The sequence below is a fragment of the Leptonotus elevatus genome, chromosome 13 (genome assembly GCF_054856555.1).
Source record: "Leptonotus elevatus isolate MCC_2025b chromosome 13, RoL_Lele_1.0, whole genome shotgun sequence".
Lineage (NCBI taxonomy): Eukaryota > Metazoa > Chordata > Actinopteri > Syngnathiformes > Syngnathidae > Leptonotus > Leptonotus elevatus.
Genome location: NC_141251.1, coordinates 10,555,110 through 10,569,368, shown reverse-complemented (window position 1 = coordinate 10,569,368; position 14,259 = coordinate 10,555,110). Strand labels below are relative to the sequence as shown.

The following is a 14,259-nucleotide window of genomic DNA, read 5'->3' as shown; positions in this document are numbered from 1 at the left end:
TTCGAATTTCCAAATTACAGCTGTCTGTTTACTCTGGCTTCCTCCCTAATTCGATAAAAGATGCGCGAGTTTGATTGGGGACTCAAAATGTGTCTATACGCCGTGTTCCAAATGATTATGCAAATGATGTCTTTCTCTGGCATTTATGAATAGTCTTTGCAAATAAATTACACCCAGCAAAATGTTCAAGTCATCAACAAAAACCTCCCAATGATAATAGTATTAAAATATTTTTGTTCAAATACGGTGTTCCAAATGATTATGCGCGGCAGTGTTTCAAGACATTTTACAGGTTATAAAGGTCATTTGATGAATTTGCAGCATTAGAAGGTTGAAAAGCTATTTCAGTCAAAAAGATCTTAAGTTACATTTTAACATAGGGCCTCTTTTTTTTCATTACTACTATCTCAGTGTTCATAGACAGTTAACATTAAGTGAATAGATGACACCAAGCTGCCCTCTAATCGGCCAAGTATGTAAAAACACACAAGAAATGTATCTTCACAGTCACAACCCGTCCAAAGAAGAAAGTAAACGTGAAAAAAATCAAAACAATGACCAACAGAATGGAAAGCCTGGCGGTTCACTAATTAGCGCCCGGAATTTCTTAGATAGGAAAAAGGAAAGCATGAGGAAAGGCATAGGAAGATGAGGGAGAAACATTTCCTCACACCTTCTACTTTGTTGGTATCCAATTGTTGCTTTCGTTGTCAAGTTTTAACTGCTGGTCGAGGACTATTCACAAAATTTAAACAGTTTTTTTTTTTGTAATGTACCGGATGTTGATAATGCATGCCTTTTTTGGTACTCTTTGCTCAGAGTTTTTCTTTTCTTTTTTATCTTGGTCCCTCTTACGTAAATGTGAAAGTCATCCTCTAGGTGGCTCTGGTTTAGCGTACACGGACTGAAGAATTATCTTCTCTCCTGTCCTCGACATGTTTGTGGACTTTACTTGTTAGCTTGACAACAGCCATTATTTTTTTGTCTGCACATGCTCTATGGTCCTAGGAACTCAAACGCTTTCCCCCCTTTCAAATTGAACACAGTGCTGTTATTCTGCTATGAAAGTAACCTGAACAAGCGAAAATATGTGCTTTGTTGCTATTTTTCCTCACCAGCCTGGTGACTGAATGCGGCAATTTGCTTCAATGTATAAACCACAAAATGTCTTTAATACCAGTAAACAGTGCAGCTGGCTAGGACACAGCCATTAATCCTTCACTGTGTGACAGGCCTTTTAGCAACGCTGTAATTATGGAGGGGAGGTCAAGGTGTTGCTTTGAAAGGTTGTGCATTCTAATGGATGCATTTGGGCCGTCAGTGCTTAACACATTTAAGTTTAGGTCTTTTTTTTAAAGTTATCTATTTATTATTTACCCGTGGTAACAAATCTATGAACATTTTTAACTTTATGATGAGATTACAGAAAAATAAAGAATCCTTCATACATTGAATACATCGAAATGAAAACTCATGCAGTATGTGGGAGTACAGTTCATACGTTGGCTATGCGTGGGTGCAAATATATATTGTGCTCCTAATTGAGAGCTTGGTAAAAAAAAAGAAGGGGGGGGGGGGAGCTAAAATAAAATGAAGGTGCCCGTATCAGATATAATGGAAGCATGTCAAAGATAAAGCAGCTTATCCCTGCCCCTATTTTAAAATTCATACACAAACTGTAACAATAATCAATCATTCTAACTTCCACCCATGTAAATAGAGCAAAAATATATCTCTTTGTAATCAAGCCTCTTTGTTGTTGTAATTATTTTGTAGTAACCCTCTTAATGAGCACCAATTAAAGAAACAAGACCGTGCTGCACAATGACTGCTGTTTGCCACACTTCATGGCAGGAGGCTCCGTGGAATATGAAAGAGGGTTTGTTCTGAAAATGTATAGTGCCTGCTGTTTGGGTTAATTAGAGAGAACACACCCCCTCCCGCGGCGCAGTAAACCTGTGGAGCCTTCCTCTTATGTCTGCTGAGATATAATGAATAGTGCACATCTAAAGACTGGCCTTTTTAGTCTGACCTTTTACTCTGGTGGCAGACAACTTTTTAAAGCCTTCATAAAAATGAGCCAATATCGCTCTGCTGAGTTACAATCATCAACTCAAGTGGAAGAGGGCAATTAGTTGCATTCAGGTCTTGAATAACGTTCCTACTCTGGAAATATAAAATAGGATTCAGGGATGACGAGGGGGACCACATTGATGAATAGGAATCAAATTGATTGATCAAACATTTCACCTGGATAATGAGAGATGAAATAAAATAAATACATGCATGCAAGAGTTGTATTCAGAAATATGCCAGTAAAACACAAATACAGTACTGCATCATAATCTGACAGGTGCTTCTTGTATTTTAAACTCTCATGCAGTAAAATAATGTGACCAAATAATTGCGACACCATTCAGTATCCAATGCAGTTATGCAAACTACACCCAATAACAATAAACATCAAAACAAAGCATCGTTATCATAGTAATAGCATACTGTATATAATGTAACTCTTATAATATAATCCGAATGTGTATTGTAGAAAGGGGATGACAGGTGGCTTTTTAAAACATCAAAGTCATCATTCATTGGTTAATTCATGCCAATTGGGCACAGACATTTTAAATCAGGGAATTCTCATTTGTGATTTACCAAAGGTGAGTCACAAATGGTGCCAATAAGTTTTCTATTATTTCCATTGTTTATTGTTTTAAATTGTTTTTTAATCATTTGGTCTTTCGGATAAAGCACAAGTTCTCCATAAAAAAAATTTTTTTACAAGATATTCCACATTATGTACTTTACCTTCATGGCTGCCAATAATGGTGGGCAGGACTGTATGCCTTGAGCACTGGAAATGTATACTTTAAAAAAAAACTCTATTTTAATTGAATTTAATTTAATAATTATTTAATTAATAATACGCATTTTGCACATTTCAGAAATATACACATTATTAGTATTGGACCAAATATGAGACTCTCAAAAAAACAAAAAAACAATGACAAAAGTATTGAACCAAATATATGATTTACACTAAAGCAAACGTAATGGATAAATAAACAAAAAAAAAAATCCAATGGCCATATAAAAAATAGCATAAAAAAGATAGACTAAATAGTTATATCGAATATAAAAGCTAGCAAAAGACAACAACGCACATAAAACTTGGCAGTAGTGCAGACTCAAAGGTGATTTAACAAAAAGCAAGTGGTAAACAAAAAATGTAAAAGCTGATAACTGCAGCAGATCTTCAGTTCTCTGGTGGTTTATTCCCGATATGTTGGGCATAAAAACTGAAAACTGCTTCTTGAAAATGAGTCCTAGGGGACATTTGAAGTCTGGAATGCTCATTTCTGTAGGCTGGACCTCTATATTGGCCCTTTGGCCTTATAAACCAACACCACCATAGTACATCAAGTTTTTGTCAGGTAGCCATGCATTGTAAAGACGCACCTCATATGTGATGAAGTGATATCCCATTTTATATTTTTGGTAGTTACTGAACTAGCTGCAATTGTAGCGACGGCAAAATAACTGATAACTGAACATGGTGAAAGGCCATTAAATAACCGTATACAGTGGTACCTCAGAGTTTGAACATAATTCGCTCCTGCAAAGTGTTCAAAGTCTGAATTGTTCAACCTCCGGAAAAAAATTTCCCCATAGGAAATAATGTAAATGCAATTAATCCGTTCCCAAGCTCCAAAAACAGAAAATTCCTATTTTAATTTATATTTATGTTTTTTTTACATTTATACCCTGTACAGTATTTAAACAATAAAAAATAACTTAGCTTTTTTGTTGTGGTGTGATGGCATCAGTGGATGATAAATGCTATGTTAATGCTAGCTGAGTTTGGTTATTTTACATTGGGGCATATTGTTAGACTACTAAGTGTGTTGTTTAACGTCAGGCACGTTGTTGAACAGCTGAGGGTGGGGTCCTCGTGACAGTATTTACAGAAGTAGACACGGTAGTTAGAACGGCGCGATAATCTCCTTCCTAATTCCACTGTGGTTCGTAGCACTGTATGTCTTTTTTTGCTGCCACTGGCACTGTTGTCTTTTTTTGGGCCCATGGCAAATAAATTGTTTGTGGAAAAATCAAAATGCACTTGCGAGTATGGAGCACCTCCGGGAGTATTCACAATCTGACTGGAAATGAGCAGTGCATCATCTCAACTACCGCAACGTGAGCATTCGCCATTGCTTGGCTCCGCTCGGCTTCACTCGGCTACCCGTTTTCAAAGTTTGTTCGTCTTAGCTCGCTTTGCTTGGGTGTTCAAACTCCGAAAATGAGTTCAAAATCAGAGGCATTTTTTACTCCGATTTTTTGGTTGAAGTCCGAATTGTACGAGTTCCGAGACGTTCAAACTCCGAGGTTCCACTGTACTTGATACCTGGGATAATGACAGGCTTGAAATGGCCATTGACCTCTAATTTCTAACATAGTTTTAAGATGGATAATGTACAGTGCTTTGCAAGTTTTCACACTCCGCAAAAAATGTGCATGGTTCAATAAAATCTGATGCAAGTTTAACCGTCCAAAACAAACACTATTAGTTCATAAGTCAATATTTAGCATGCTTGAATGTGCAATATTAACAACCAAAGAAGGAATCTATAAATGGCACATATCTGCTCCCCTTATAAGGGCCTTCTATCACTGACAGATCAATATTTTGAAAATAAAAAGATTATTAAAAATTCGGGGCTTCAGGCAATTAAAATGTTTAATCGTAATTAATCGCAAGATTTCACTAGTTAACTCACAATTAACCACAAATTTTACATCTGTTGTAAATGTACAATAAAAAAATTCTAGGTTTTCATACTCTTGTTAACAAAAGTGGGGGGAAAAAATTAAACTAATAGAAATAGTTCAAATACATTTTTGACATTTATAGCTGTCAGTGGCAGTAAATAAATTAAAAAAAAGAAAAGATAATAAAAAATTTGAGGCATCAGGCAATTAAAATTTTTAATTATAATTAATCGCATGACTTCACTAGTTAACTCAAGATTAATCACAAATTTTCTATCTGTTATAAATGTACAATAAAAAAATTCTAGGTTTTCATACTCTTGCTAACAAAAGTGGGGAAAATATATTAAACTAATAGAAATAGTTCAAATGAATTTTTGACGTTTATAGCCGTCAATGGCAATGAACGAGTTAATATTATGGTACTTACAATACCAGCTATATTTTTTAACATGTTACTATAACAGAATATATGTTTAAAGGTTGCAGAATCACTGCCACAAAGAAACAGTGCGCTTTATCTCACTTGAGGGTATACGTGTTTGGCGTCCTCCCGCTGGCCCACATGTGTTCAGTAGAAATAGACTTTAGTTAAGTGATCTGCCAGACAGTATGGCTGTCAGAGGTCATGTGAGAATCAGAGATACACATCACGTGCTGATTAAAGCAGTGAGGGACAGTGTTGTGTGAAACAATGGCGCCTTCCAGGTGGTGGTGGTGTTCTGTGAGACGAGTGCGATTGGATGAGACAGCAAGCTTGTGAAGCTGCTGAGCTGTTAGCATTGGAGTTGGCATCTCTTGGCCATGGAATGGCTGACAGGCAGGAGTGCCTGTCACAGCGCATAAAGGCCTCACTGTACTCCCACTGGTTCTGTAAGGGTGGGATGGCTCTCCTGAGTCCACCTCTTGGGGCCAGAACTACACCGAGGCCATGTGGAAAGTGAATGCATGAGCTACACCTTTGTTTTGTTAAAAAAATGCTATTATGTAAGAGAATGGCCATTGGTGGCATTGTGTGAAACAGTGTTCCTTTGAAAATGATTTGAGTTGATCTGTTACTTTAAAGAAAAAATCCCATATTTGTATCTTAATTATGCCACATAATAGTCATATATGATACACAATTATAATAGCTAATATTTGGAATAAACTTTAAAATTATTTTTGATTATATTTATTCCAATCTCATTAATATGATAACATTACTATTTTGTATTGTATGCCAAGAAGGCAAAAACAAGTAATATCAGAAACAGTCATTGTTATTGTTTTTTTGCATGTATTAGCGCAGTTCCTAATTATTAATTGATGGGGGAGGGGGGGGGGACACACGCACACATATGCACACAGTGAGGATCTCTTTGCAAGGTTTAAAAATATCCCATTTTTAAATGCCATGAATTTTTAAAATTTACAATACATTTTATGATCTCCCCAGGCTATAGACTAACTTCTTTGGAAGACATTTATTTTCATACTTTTGACGTGTGTGACATACAGTTTGAACTCACATCTACCTTGGAACTTTAACTGCAGTATAAGATACAAAAATATAACATTTGTACATTTTCCCCAGTAAACTATTTGGCATAGAACAATCAGATGTGCAGAGGTTTCTGAATTTTTTTTCCCATGCAGGCACTATCTTTGTTTGTGAAAACGATCTTACCAGGACCTTTGCTGCTTTGTTTGCAAAGCTTGACGCTTTTGTTTTGACTAGCACTGTGTCAGCAACAACTCTCCAGGCTGATTTTCCTCAAGATGCCTTCTGAAAACATAGTTTCTTTTTGTGAATGGATTTCAAATCACTTTGTATATACCGTAAAATATTGTGAATAAGATGCATTTCCCCCCCTAAAAAAATAATACAAAATCGTCCCACTGTAGTATTCACACGTTCATAAAAACTAATAACAATAATCCATCATCCATAAAAACATTTTTTTTATAGAAGTTTACCGCTACCTAGATGTCATAGAAAAAGACATACTTACATTCCAACATGATATTTAATGTTTATTGCTGCATTATTGCCAGCATTCAGCACTGGCTCCAGCGTTAGCCTTTTCAACATTAGCTGGTAGTTGCTAGCTAGCAGCAAGAGCCATCGGATTACTTTTCAAAAGCAGTTTAATAGACAAAATAAATGACTCCGCACACTTTGTTGCTGACAGCCTCACAAGTTGCGTTCCTACTGTTGACGTTTTACCACCAGGCTTAAATGTGCTGTTAAGGCCTGCAAAATTGCTACTGTTGTGCGGTCCTGACGTCACTCACATTCAAATTTATGGGGACAGACTGATTTAACATCTTTCTTTCTAATGTTTCCAAGAGCAAATTAATGTGCTGCTAAGCACAGTTAAAATTTACGTAAATAATATTGATTATCTAAAAATTCATTGATTATTTCACAAAACATGATTTAAAAAATTCATGGAACAACCTTAAACGCATAGTTTGTAACCTTGATTTAAAAGTATTTACACTTTATTGGTATGTTTTAATCTTTATTTGTTCATATTATTAACTCATTCACTCCCAGCCATTTTCACTGAAGCAACCCCCTTCACTCTCATCTGTTTTACTGGATTTTAATTGATTTTGCAAGGTCCACAGAATATTGTGTTCTTTTGCTATTTTAACATGGAACCTACCAAAACAAAGACTTGAGTCTCTTCTTTCATCAGGATAAAAAAAAAGGTATATTTGTATCTGTTTCCGTTTTGCAGAAATTAGCATTAGAATATAGCTCAATTTCATCGTTATTCACAAAGCGAAAGAGCTTGTTGCAACATGGCCCTGGCTGATCTCTTATACTCTGCTGCCACCTGTTGGCCGTTTTTGTAATAACTACCATTGCTTTAAGCGACTTCTTCATGTCAGAAGCTGTATCAAAGCCTAGCGCTAGCATAAAAAAAATCATGAAATAAAAAAATATAAATGCGTTTTTGGGAGTGCAGGACAAAGTATTAACAAACGAGTGAATTTTAACATTAGCAGCAAACAACAAACTTGTTTCACTTTTATTACAAGCATTTTTGATATCCCCCATAAGAATTATCAATCAATTCATTGTCAAAAATATAAATCGCTCTAAAACTACAGCACATTTAATGAAATGGATGCCTTTGGCCCCTCAAAAAAAGGGCACCATATTATATTATACGTGAGTACAGAGGGGGGGGGGGGGGGGCTTTTTAAGGGATAATGTGGGCGGCGTATTATACACGGGATTTTATGGTACGTTCACAAATTCCAAAAATAATAATAAAACAAAGATATTCCATTATTTTACTTTCCCGTGGTTTATATGGGTTCTCAGCAGTATAATTAATCTGACTTAATGCCAGAAATCAAAAGTTCATTATGTTGGCTGGATTATGATGCCCTACTGTTGATTTTTCTTGGCATTTATAGGAAATCAAAGTCACCTACAAGTGGGAACTCATCTGATTCCCTCCACTAAATGTGTCTTTATATATCCACGCAGCATTGATATGAAGGCAATCTAAGGGGGTATTGATTGGAGTATAGATTCTGGCCTGGTAAAGGAAGACAAAGCACTCAGCAGGCCTACTGGCCTTCAGCCACTCTTGCATACCTCAGTTATGCTTCCTAACGAGCTGCATTGTTAGACATTTTTCAAAGGGAGAAATTACAGAATCAATAGAAAACCGCTTGATACAGTGAGAAGAGAAAGAAGATTGGATGAAGGATGATGAAGGAGGCTCAGAGAAAGATGAATAGATACCATTCTTTTGGAGATGATACACTTACAGAAAACATGGATTGTATTTAGGGCTGGATTGCATTTTCAGGGGAACGAGGAAGGTGCCAGTTCCATATAATGCAGACATTCATCCCACACCGCATACGTCAAATCTAAAAGCTTTTCTCTTTTCTCTCTCTTCTTTTTTTACCCTACAGATGTGCTGTGGACTGCCTGTAACTTCCTCTCCTGCTGTTAAAATTCCATGGCCGACAAAACCAGCACTTTCCACTGCTCTTGTTACTACTGAGCCAAGAAAGCCAGATCTGGTTTACAGCTAAATCACAAGTTCCTTTTCTTGGCCCGCCACCTTTCCGTCAATCAGCATGGCGTGTTTCCTGGCATCCGCCTTTCTTTTCGCGCTCCAAACGTTTGCTGCCCCTCAGGCAGGTGTTAGTTTGAACAGAATAGATCTTAACGCCGATGAAGATGTGGCCTTGTCTCCTCCGCCAGGGACTAGCAAAAGACCCCCGCATAGCATTATAATCGGGGTGCGTAAAGGTGGTACAAGGGCCCTGCTGGAAATGCTCGACATCCACCCCGAGGTTGCCGCTGCTGCAACTGAGGTGCATTTCTTTGACTGGGATGAGAACTATGCCAAAGGCTTGGAGTGGTACACAGATCTGATGCCCTACTCGTACCCGCACCAGATTACGGTCGAGAAGACCCCAGGATACTTCACATCGACCCTTGCGCCCGAACGCATCTGCACGATGAACTCATCCATGAAGCTGCTCCTGATTTTACGTGACCCGGCCGAGCGGGTCGTCTCAGACTACACGCAGGTGTACTTCAACCGTCTGGAGAACCACAAACCAGTCCAAGCCATCGAGAACCTCCTCGTACGAAACGGTGCCCTGAACACACGCTACAAGGCCATTCAGAGGAGCTTGTACGACATTCACATGCGCAACTGGCTGCGTCATTTCCCCCTGGAACAGATTCATATCGTGGATGGGGATTTGCTTATTCATGACCCCTTGCCAGAACTTCAAAAAGTGGAGCGCTTCCTCAACTTGCCTCCCAGGATAGTCGCCTCCAACTTCTACTTCAATCAGACGAAAGGATTTTACTGTATTCGAAGTGACGGTCGAGAGCGATGTCTGCACGAGTCGAAGGGACGCCCGCACCCGGTGGTCAACAGTACCGTGCTCCAGCAACTCCGTTCTTACCTGCAGGAACACAACAGAACCTTCTTCAGGCTGGTTAAGCGCACCTTCAACTGGCAATAATAAACCACCAATACATAAATAGTACTCAAAAGAGGCAGACACTTTACAGAACTGACATTTAAAGCCTCTCAGTGTCTAAAATTCTCTAGTTTCTGCTGACTGGATATGAACTGCTTTTACACAATACGGCAAGATGGAACATTCTTCAACATTTTCTCTTTGCTGTGAGCACATAACCGATAAAATGAACTTTTTTTTCCCTTTCTCTGTCTTGTTTGATATCCTTGTTCTTGATAATAAATTGTTCTTTTAAATGTTTCTGGCATGCCAGTGTGCTATCTTTCTCGCTCTCCATGTTTCTTCTGTTTTAGCGGAGGTGTTGCTGTTGTGGAAAGTAGACATTAATGCAAGGAAATGGGCACCCTGGAGCACAGCTTTAATAGTACAGGAATCGCTAATGGTTTTGGACACTGAAGGTAGCCTGTGCCCACAGCTGAATCAGTTCATCCCAGTCAGCACGCTCAGGTCCCAAGAGCTTTTCTTGCATTTCCCTACTGCTCTGCTCAACATTACACTCATGTGTTAGAAATGTGTAAATTGTCTGAAAAAACATTTTCTAGCCTTATACGTGTTAGATTTCCTTTTTTTTTTCTTCTACACATCACTTTCAGGAATAGCATTCAAAAGGCAGATTTCCCTGAAACATCACTTCATGCTATACACAGCATGGGTCATGTTTCTTTCATTGATTCAGTTCTGAACAACAGCTGAAGTTGCGACTACTGGAAGCTGATAGAAATGTGGTCTCTTTAATGTCTGCAGGACTCTGTGTCATTAATGCATCCCAGGAAAATGTGTATTGATGTTCACTATATGGGCACGAGTATAGTGTATATTGTGCTGAATTTTTTTTTTTTATTAGACCGCCACTCAATGGTTTATGCAGCTGCCCCAAATTACAACAACAATAATTAATAATCAAACAAATTTATGTTTTATGTAATGGTTAAGACAACCGTATGTAGAAGTTATTTCACCAAAATTGTATCTTTAGTGCTAAAACTATCACTAAAAAAAAAAATGTATCCATTAATTTCAAATGTATTGTAATGAAAAATAATAAGCATAAAATATTATTAATTGCTTTTTCAAATTTGACAGTAATTATTTATTTGCATTCCATAAAAGTCAACTCATTTTTTATTTTTTTTTATTTTTTTTTTACAATCATGTTCTATGCAGCTCCACTCACTCAAACATGGTATTCTGAATTTATATTGCTATTGTGGAATATGAGTAGAGCAGCCACTTGCCACTTGCTGTTGACTAAAAATGACATCACATTTGCTCATTGCTCAGGTATTGACTAATCACTGGTCAATCAGCAAGTGGCAAAATGGCCTCCTCATGATAGAGATTTAAAAAATGGGTGGATTTTGCTGCCTACATTATATTCCACAAAAGCAACATTGATCACAATGCCGTGTTTCGACTAGTGAGGGCACATACAATATATTATTGAAAAGAATAATTTTGGGTTGACTTTCCCTTTAAATGATTGCGTTAGCGTTAGCTCGGTGAGTCATCTCAAATTTAAAGAAGTTTAATCCGGTTTGAAATTCTTCATTTCTGCTCAAGATGGTTCAACACTGAGAGCTCACTGAAATTGAAATTCAAGCACTTCACGATGATAGATCGTCTAATACATTTGTTAAACATTGTAGGCTATTGCAAATCATTATGAGTCTAATGTATTCATTTGCGGCAGGTATAATGGCCAAGTTCCATAACTTGTCCTTACTGAACACAAGTTGGGAGAGAAATAAGAAATATTCATGCCCTTGCCGTTAATTTTGTATTTATTTTTTTTACTTGTTTTGTTTCATTGTAACCTCCGGCCTTTATATATTTATATATATATAATCACTTTTTTTTTATGCAGATCCAATAAATAAAGCTCAATTAAAAAAATAATTTAAAGGTTTTAATGCAACAAAATGGATAAAAACCCAACGGGGTGAATATTTTTGCAAAGCCCTGTAGCTGTGAGCTGTAAGCTGTGACTTTACCATTTCCCCGTTCGTTACAAAGACGGAAGTCAATTTGAATGTCGACGCACAATTACTGCTTTCCTGGCAGAAGCTGCATTACAAGTGCAAAGTTTTGTCTAAGGAGACAAAAAAGAAAAAAAAGGGAAGCTACCCGGATAAAATGACAGTCAAGGATCAACATTGGCCTGGATTTCACTCGCTGGCGTGAGCTAAAAAATGAAGCAATGGCTTGTCCTTATTGGAAATGTGATCTTCCTTCGGGCATAACATTACCATTTTTGTCCATGTGGTGCCGCCATAATTAACAAACTGAAAGTTCCTTAGTGTTGCTTTAATTATAAGATTTGTACAGTACAGGTAAAAATAAAATAAAAAAAGAAGAGGAAGAAGAAGAAATAGGGATATTCAATACCGACCGAAATCAGTACAAGTAATCACCAATACGGATACCAAGTACAGATACCACTAGTACCTTTGATACATCAAATTTATACAAAGAAAACAATGAATGACACCGTTTTAAAGACCTATATATCCCATTATAGCATTTCCCTTAAAATTGCATGAAATTCAATTTTCTATGCGTCTAATTTTTCATTTTAATCAAGGGGGCAGCCAATACTTATATCGTTCGCTGTACTGGCCCGATACAGATACCTGGTATTGGTACCCGCCCATTCCATGTAAAAATACTACAAAGCACATCCCATGGGACGAATTAGGTCAGCACTGAGGGGCAGCTTCTGCCACTATATTAATGTTTGATGACATTAGTTTTCCATCAACAGCTAATTCACAAATCCATCTCACTTACACATGAATATACAGCATTAATCTGGTATACCACAGCGGCCATTGAGCGATAAATGAAACATTCTGGCACATTGCCATGAAGGCGCAAAATGTTAGGCCGAGTTTGAAAGCCGTCAGCTCACATGGCACGACCATCCGATGTGTGTGTATACAGTTTGCTTTGCCACTATGTGACAACTCCATATGCAAAACAGTTGTTCTTATTTTTATTTTATTGTATTTATTTATTCATCTTGAGCTCATATTTACTAACCTAAATAGTAATAAATAATAATTGATTAAGTATGTATGAGGCGGGGTCACAAACAGACACAGTAACTCTCTCGGGTCGGGGTCTTGCCCGCAAAATGCCCCCCATGACGTTTACTCACAATTAAGTGTTTTATACATGTGTATTCTGTTCTATTTGATTGCAGAAGACAAGCAAAACCTTGCACGGGGAATTCTCCCTTTTGCTCACCAGGGGGCACTTACACACCAGAATAATTCCTGACCACAGGACAGTGAGAGAATATTTAGTGGAAGTACTTTAATCACTCTAGGATCCCTTTTTTTTTTTGTACAGAGGCACAAGATTTGTTGTGGCAGCGTACTGTATGCAGTGACCCTGGGTGATATCTGTCTGTCTTCCCTGGTATGTAGCTATCACACAGTAAAAACACACTCCCTCCCATAACCTTTTATTGCCCTGTGAGTATTAGAGTTGAACATTTACATTAAGAAAATACACAAAAATAAGAGCTCGTGATTAAATTCTCATTCGTAACATCACATTTATTTATACCAAAACAGCTGTGCTTGCTGGAAGAAACTGACTGGGTAGTGGATACAGTATATAACATATAACACATACTGCACCATGAGCAACTTTACAGACTACCTATTCAGCAAACGAGACACAGAACTTTAAGATAAATCATGTCAAGACACCAATACTGACAAGTGGCCACAATTGATTGAGTCGCTTGTCACTGCATGTCTCTGATAAATGCCCGTCTTGAAGTGTAATTAACATTTTGAGGGGTGAACCAAAGCAATCTTCAGTCGATATTTTTTTGCCGGTCTTGTCATTCTCAGAACGTCCTAATGATCTGTCTGGATTGTGATTGATGAAGTAGTTCATCAAATCAAAGTGCAAAGAACACTCTCTGCTTGCTAAACAGAATATCATCTTCAGTCAGGCTTGCACGGGTTTGCGCGAAACGGCACTTGCGCTACCTCTGCAACTCATTGCACACTGGTTTATGTTATGGTAATGATCCAATCTCTCCTAAACATGCATCCCACTGTTATGTCTTCCGTTGTGATGAACAAATAATTCATTTGTTTGTTGCTCTTTGTTACATTGCCTCAGGTACACAGGGTGTGTGTTTGATGACATCCCGTGGCACTCAAAGGGAGGAAGGGTTGCCGCGGCATCCGGCTCCTGAGAGGAGAATAAGAACGTGCCTGCTTATTTGCACAGCGTTATGAATATCTCTGATTAATCCTTTGAGGTGATGAAAAAGATATTCGCAAATGTAGAGGAGTGATTTGAGTTGGCGATGACGAAAAATATGAGAGGGGGTTGCTCAGTGTTGCGCAACTGTGACATCCTGTTGTTTTTTTGTTACACTGTAGTTGATAATAGTAATACATTTGACTTGGAAATGCCATCCAAGACTCTCAAGGATGCTGTACATCA

At 37.8% G+C, this 14,259-nt stretch overlaps 1 protein-coding gene across 4 annotated transcripts in view; it reads left to right on the top strand.

The window, feature by feature from the left end:
• Positions 1–10,029, top strand: part of hs3st1l1 (heparan sulfate (glucosamine) 3-O-sulfotransferase 1-like1) — a 29,863-nt gene extending 19,834 nt beyond the window's left edge. For all 4 annotated transcript variants that reach the window (XM_086093288.1, XM_086093285.1, XM_086093286.1 and 1 more), the window contains one exon: positions 8,698–10,029. In XM_086093288.1, coding sequence (XP_085949414.1) covers positions 8,866–9,771 — 906 coding nt within the window. In that variant the 5' untranslated portion in view covers positions 8,698–8,865 and the 3' untranslated portion in view covers positions 9,772–10,029. The remainder of the gene's footprint in view (positions 1–8,697) is intronic.
• Positions 10,030–14,259: the final 4,230 nt, after the last annotated feature.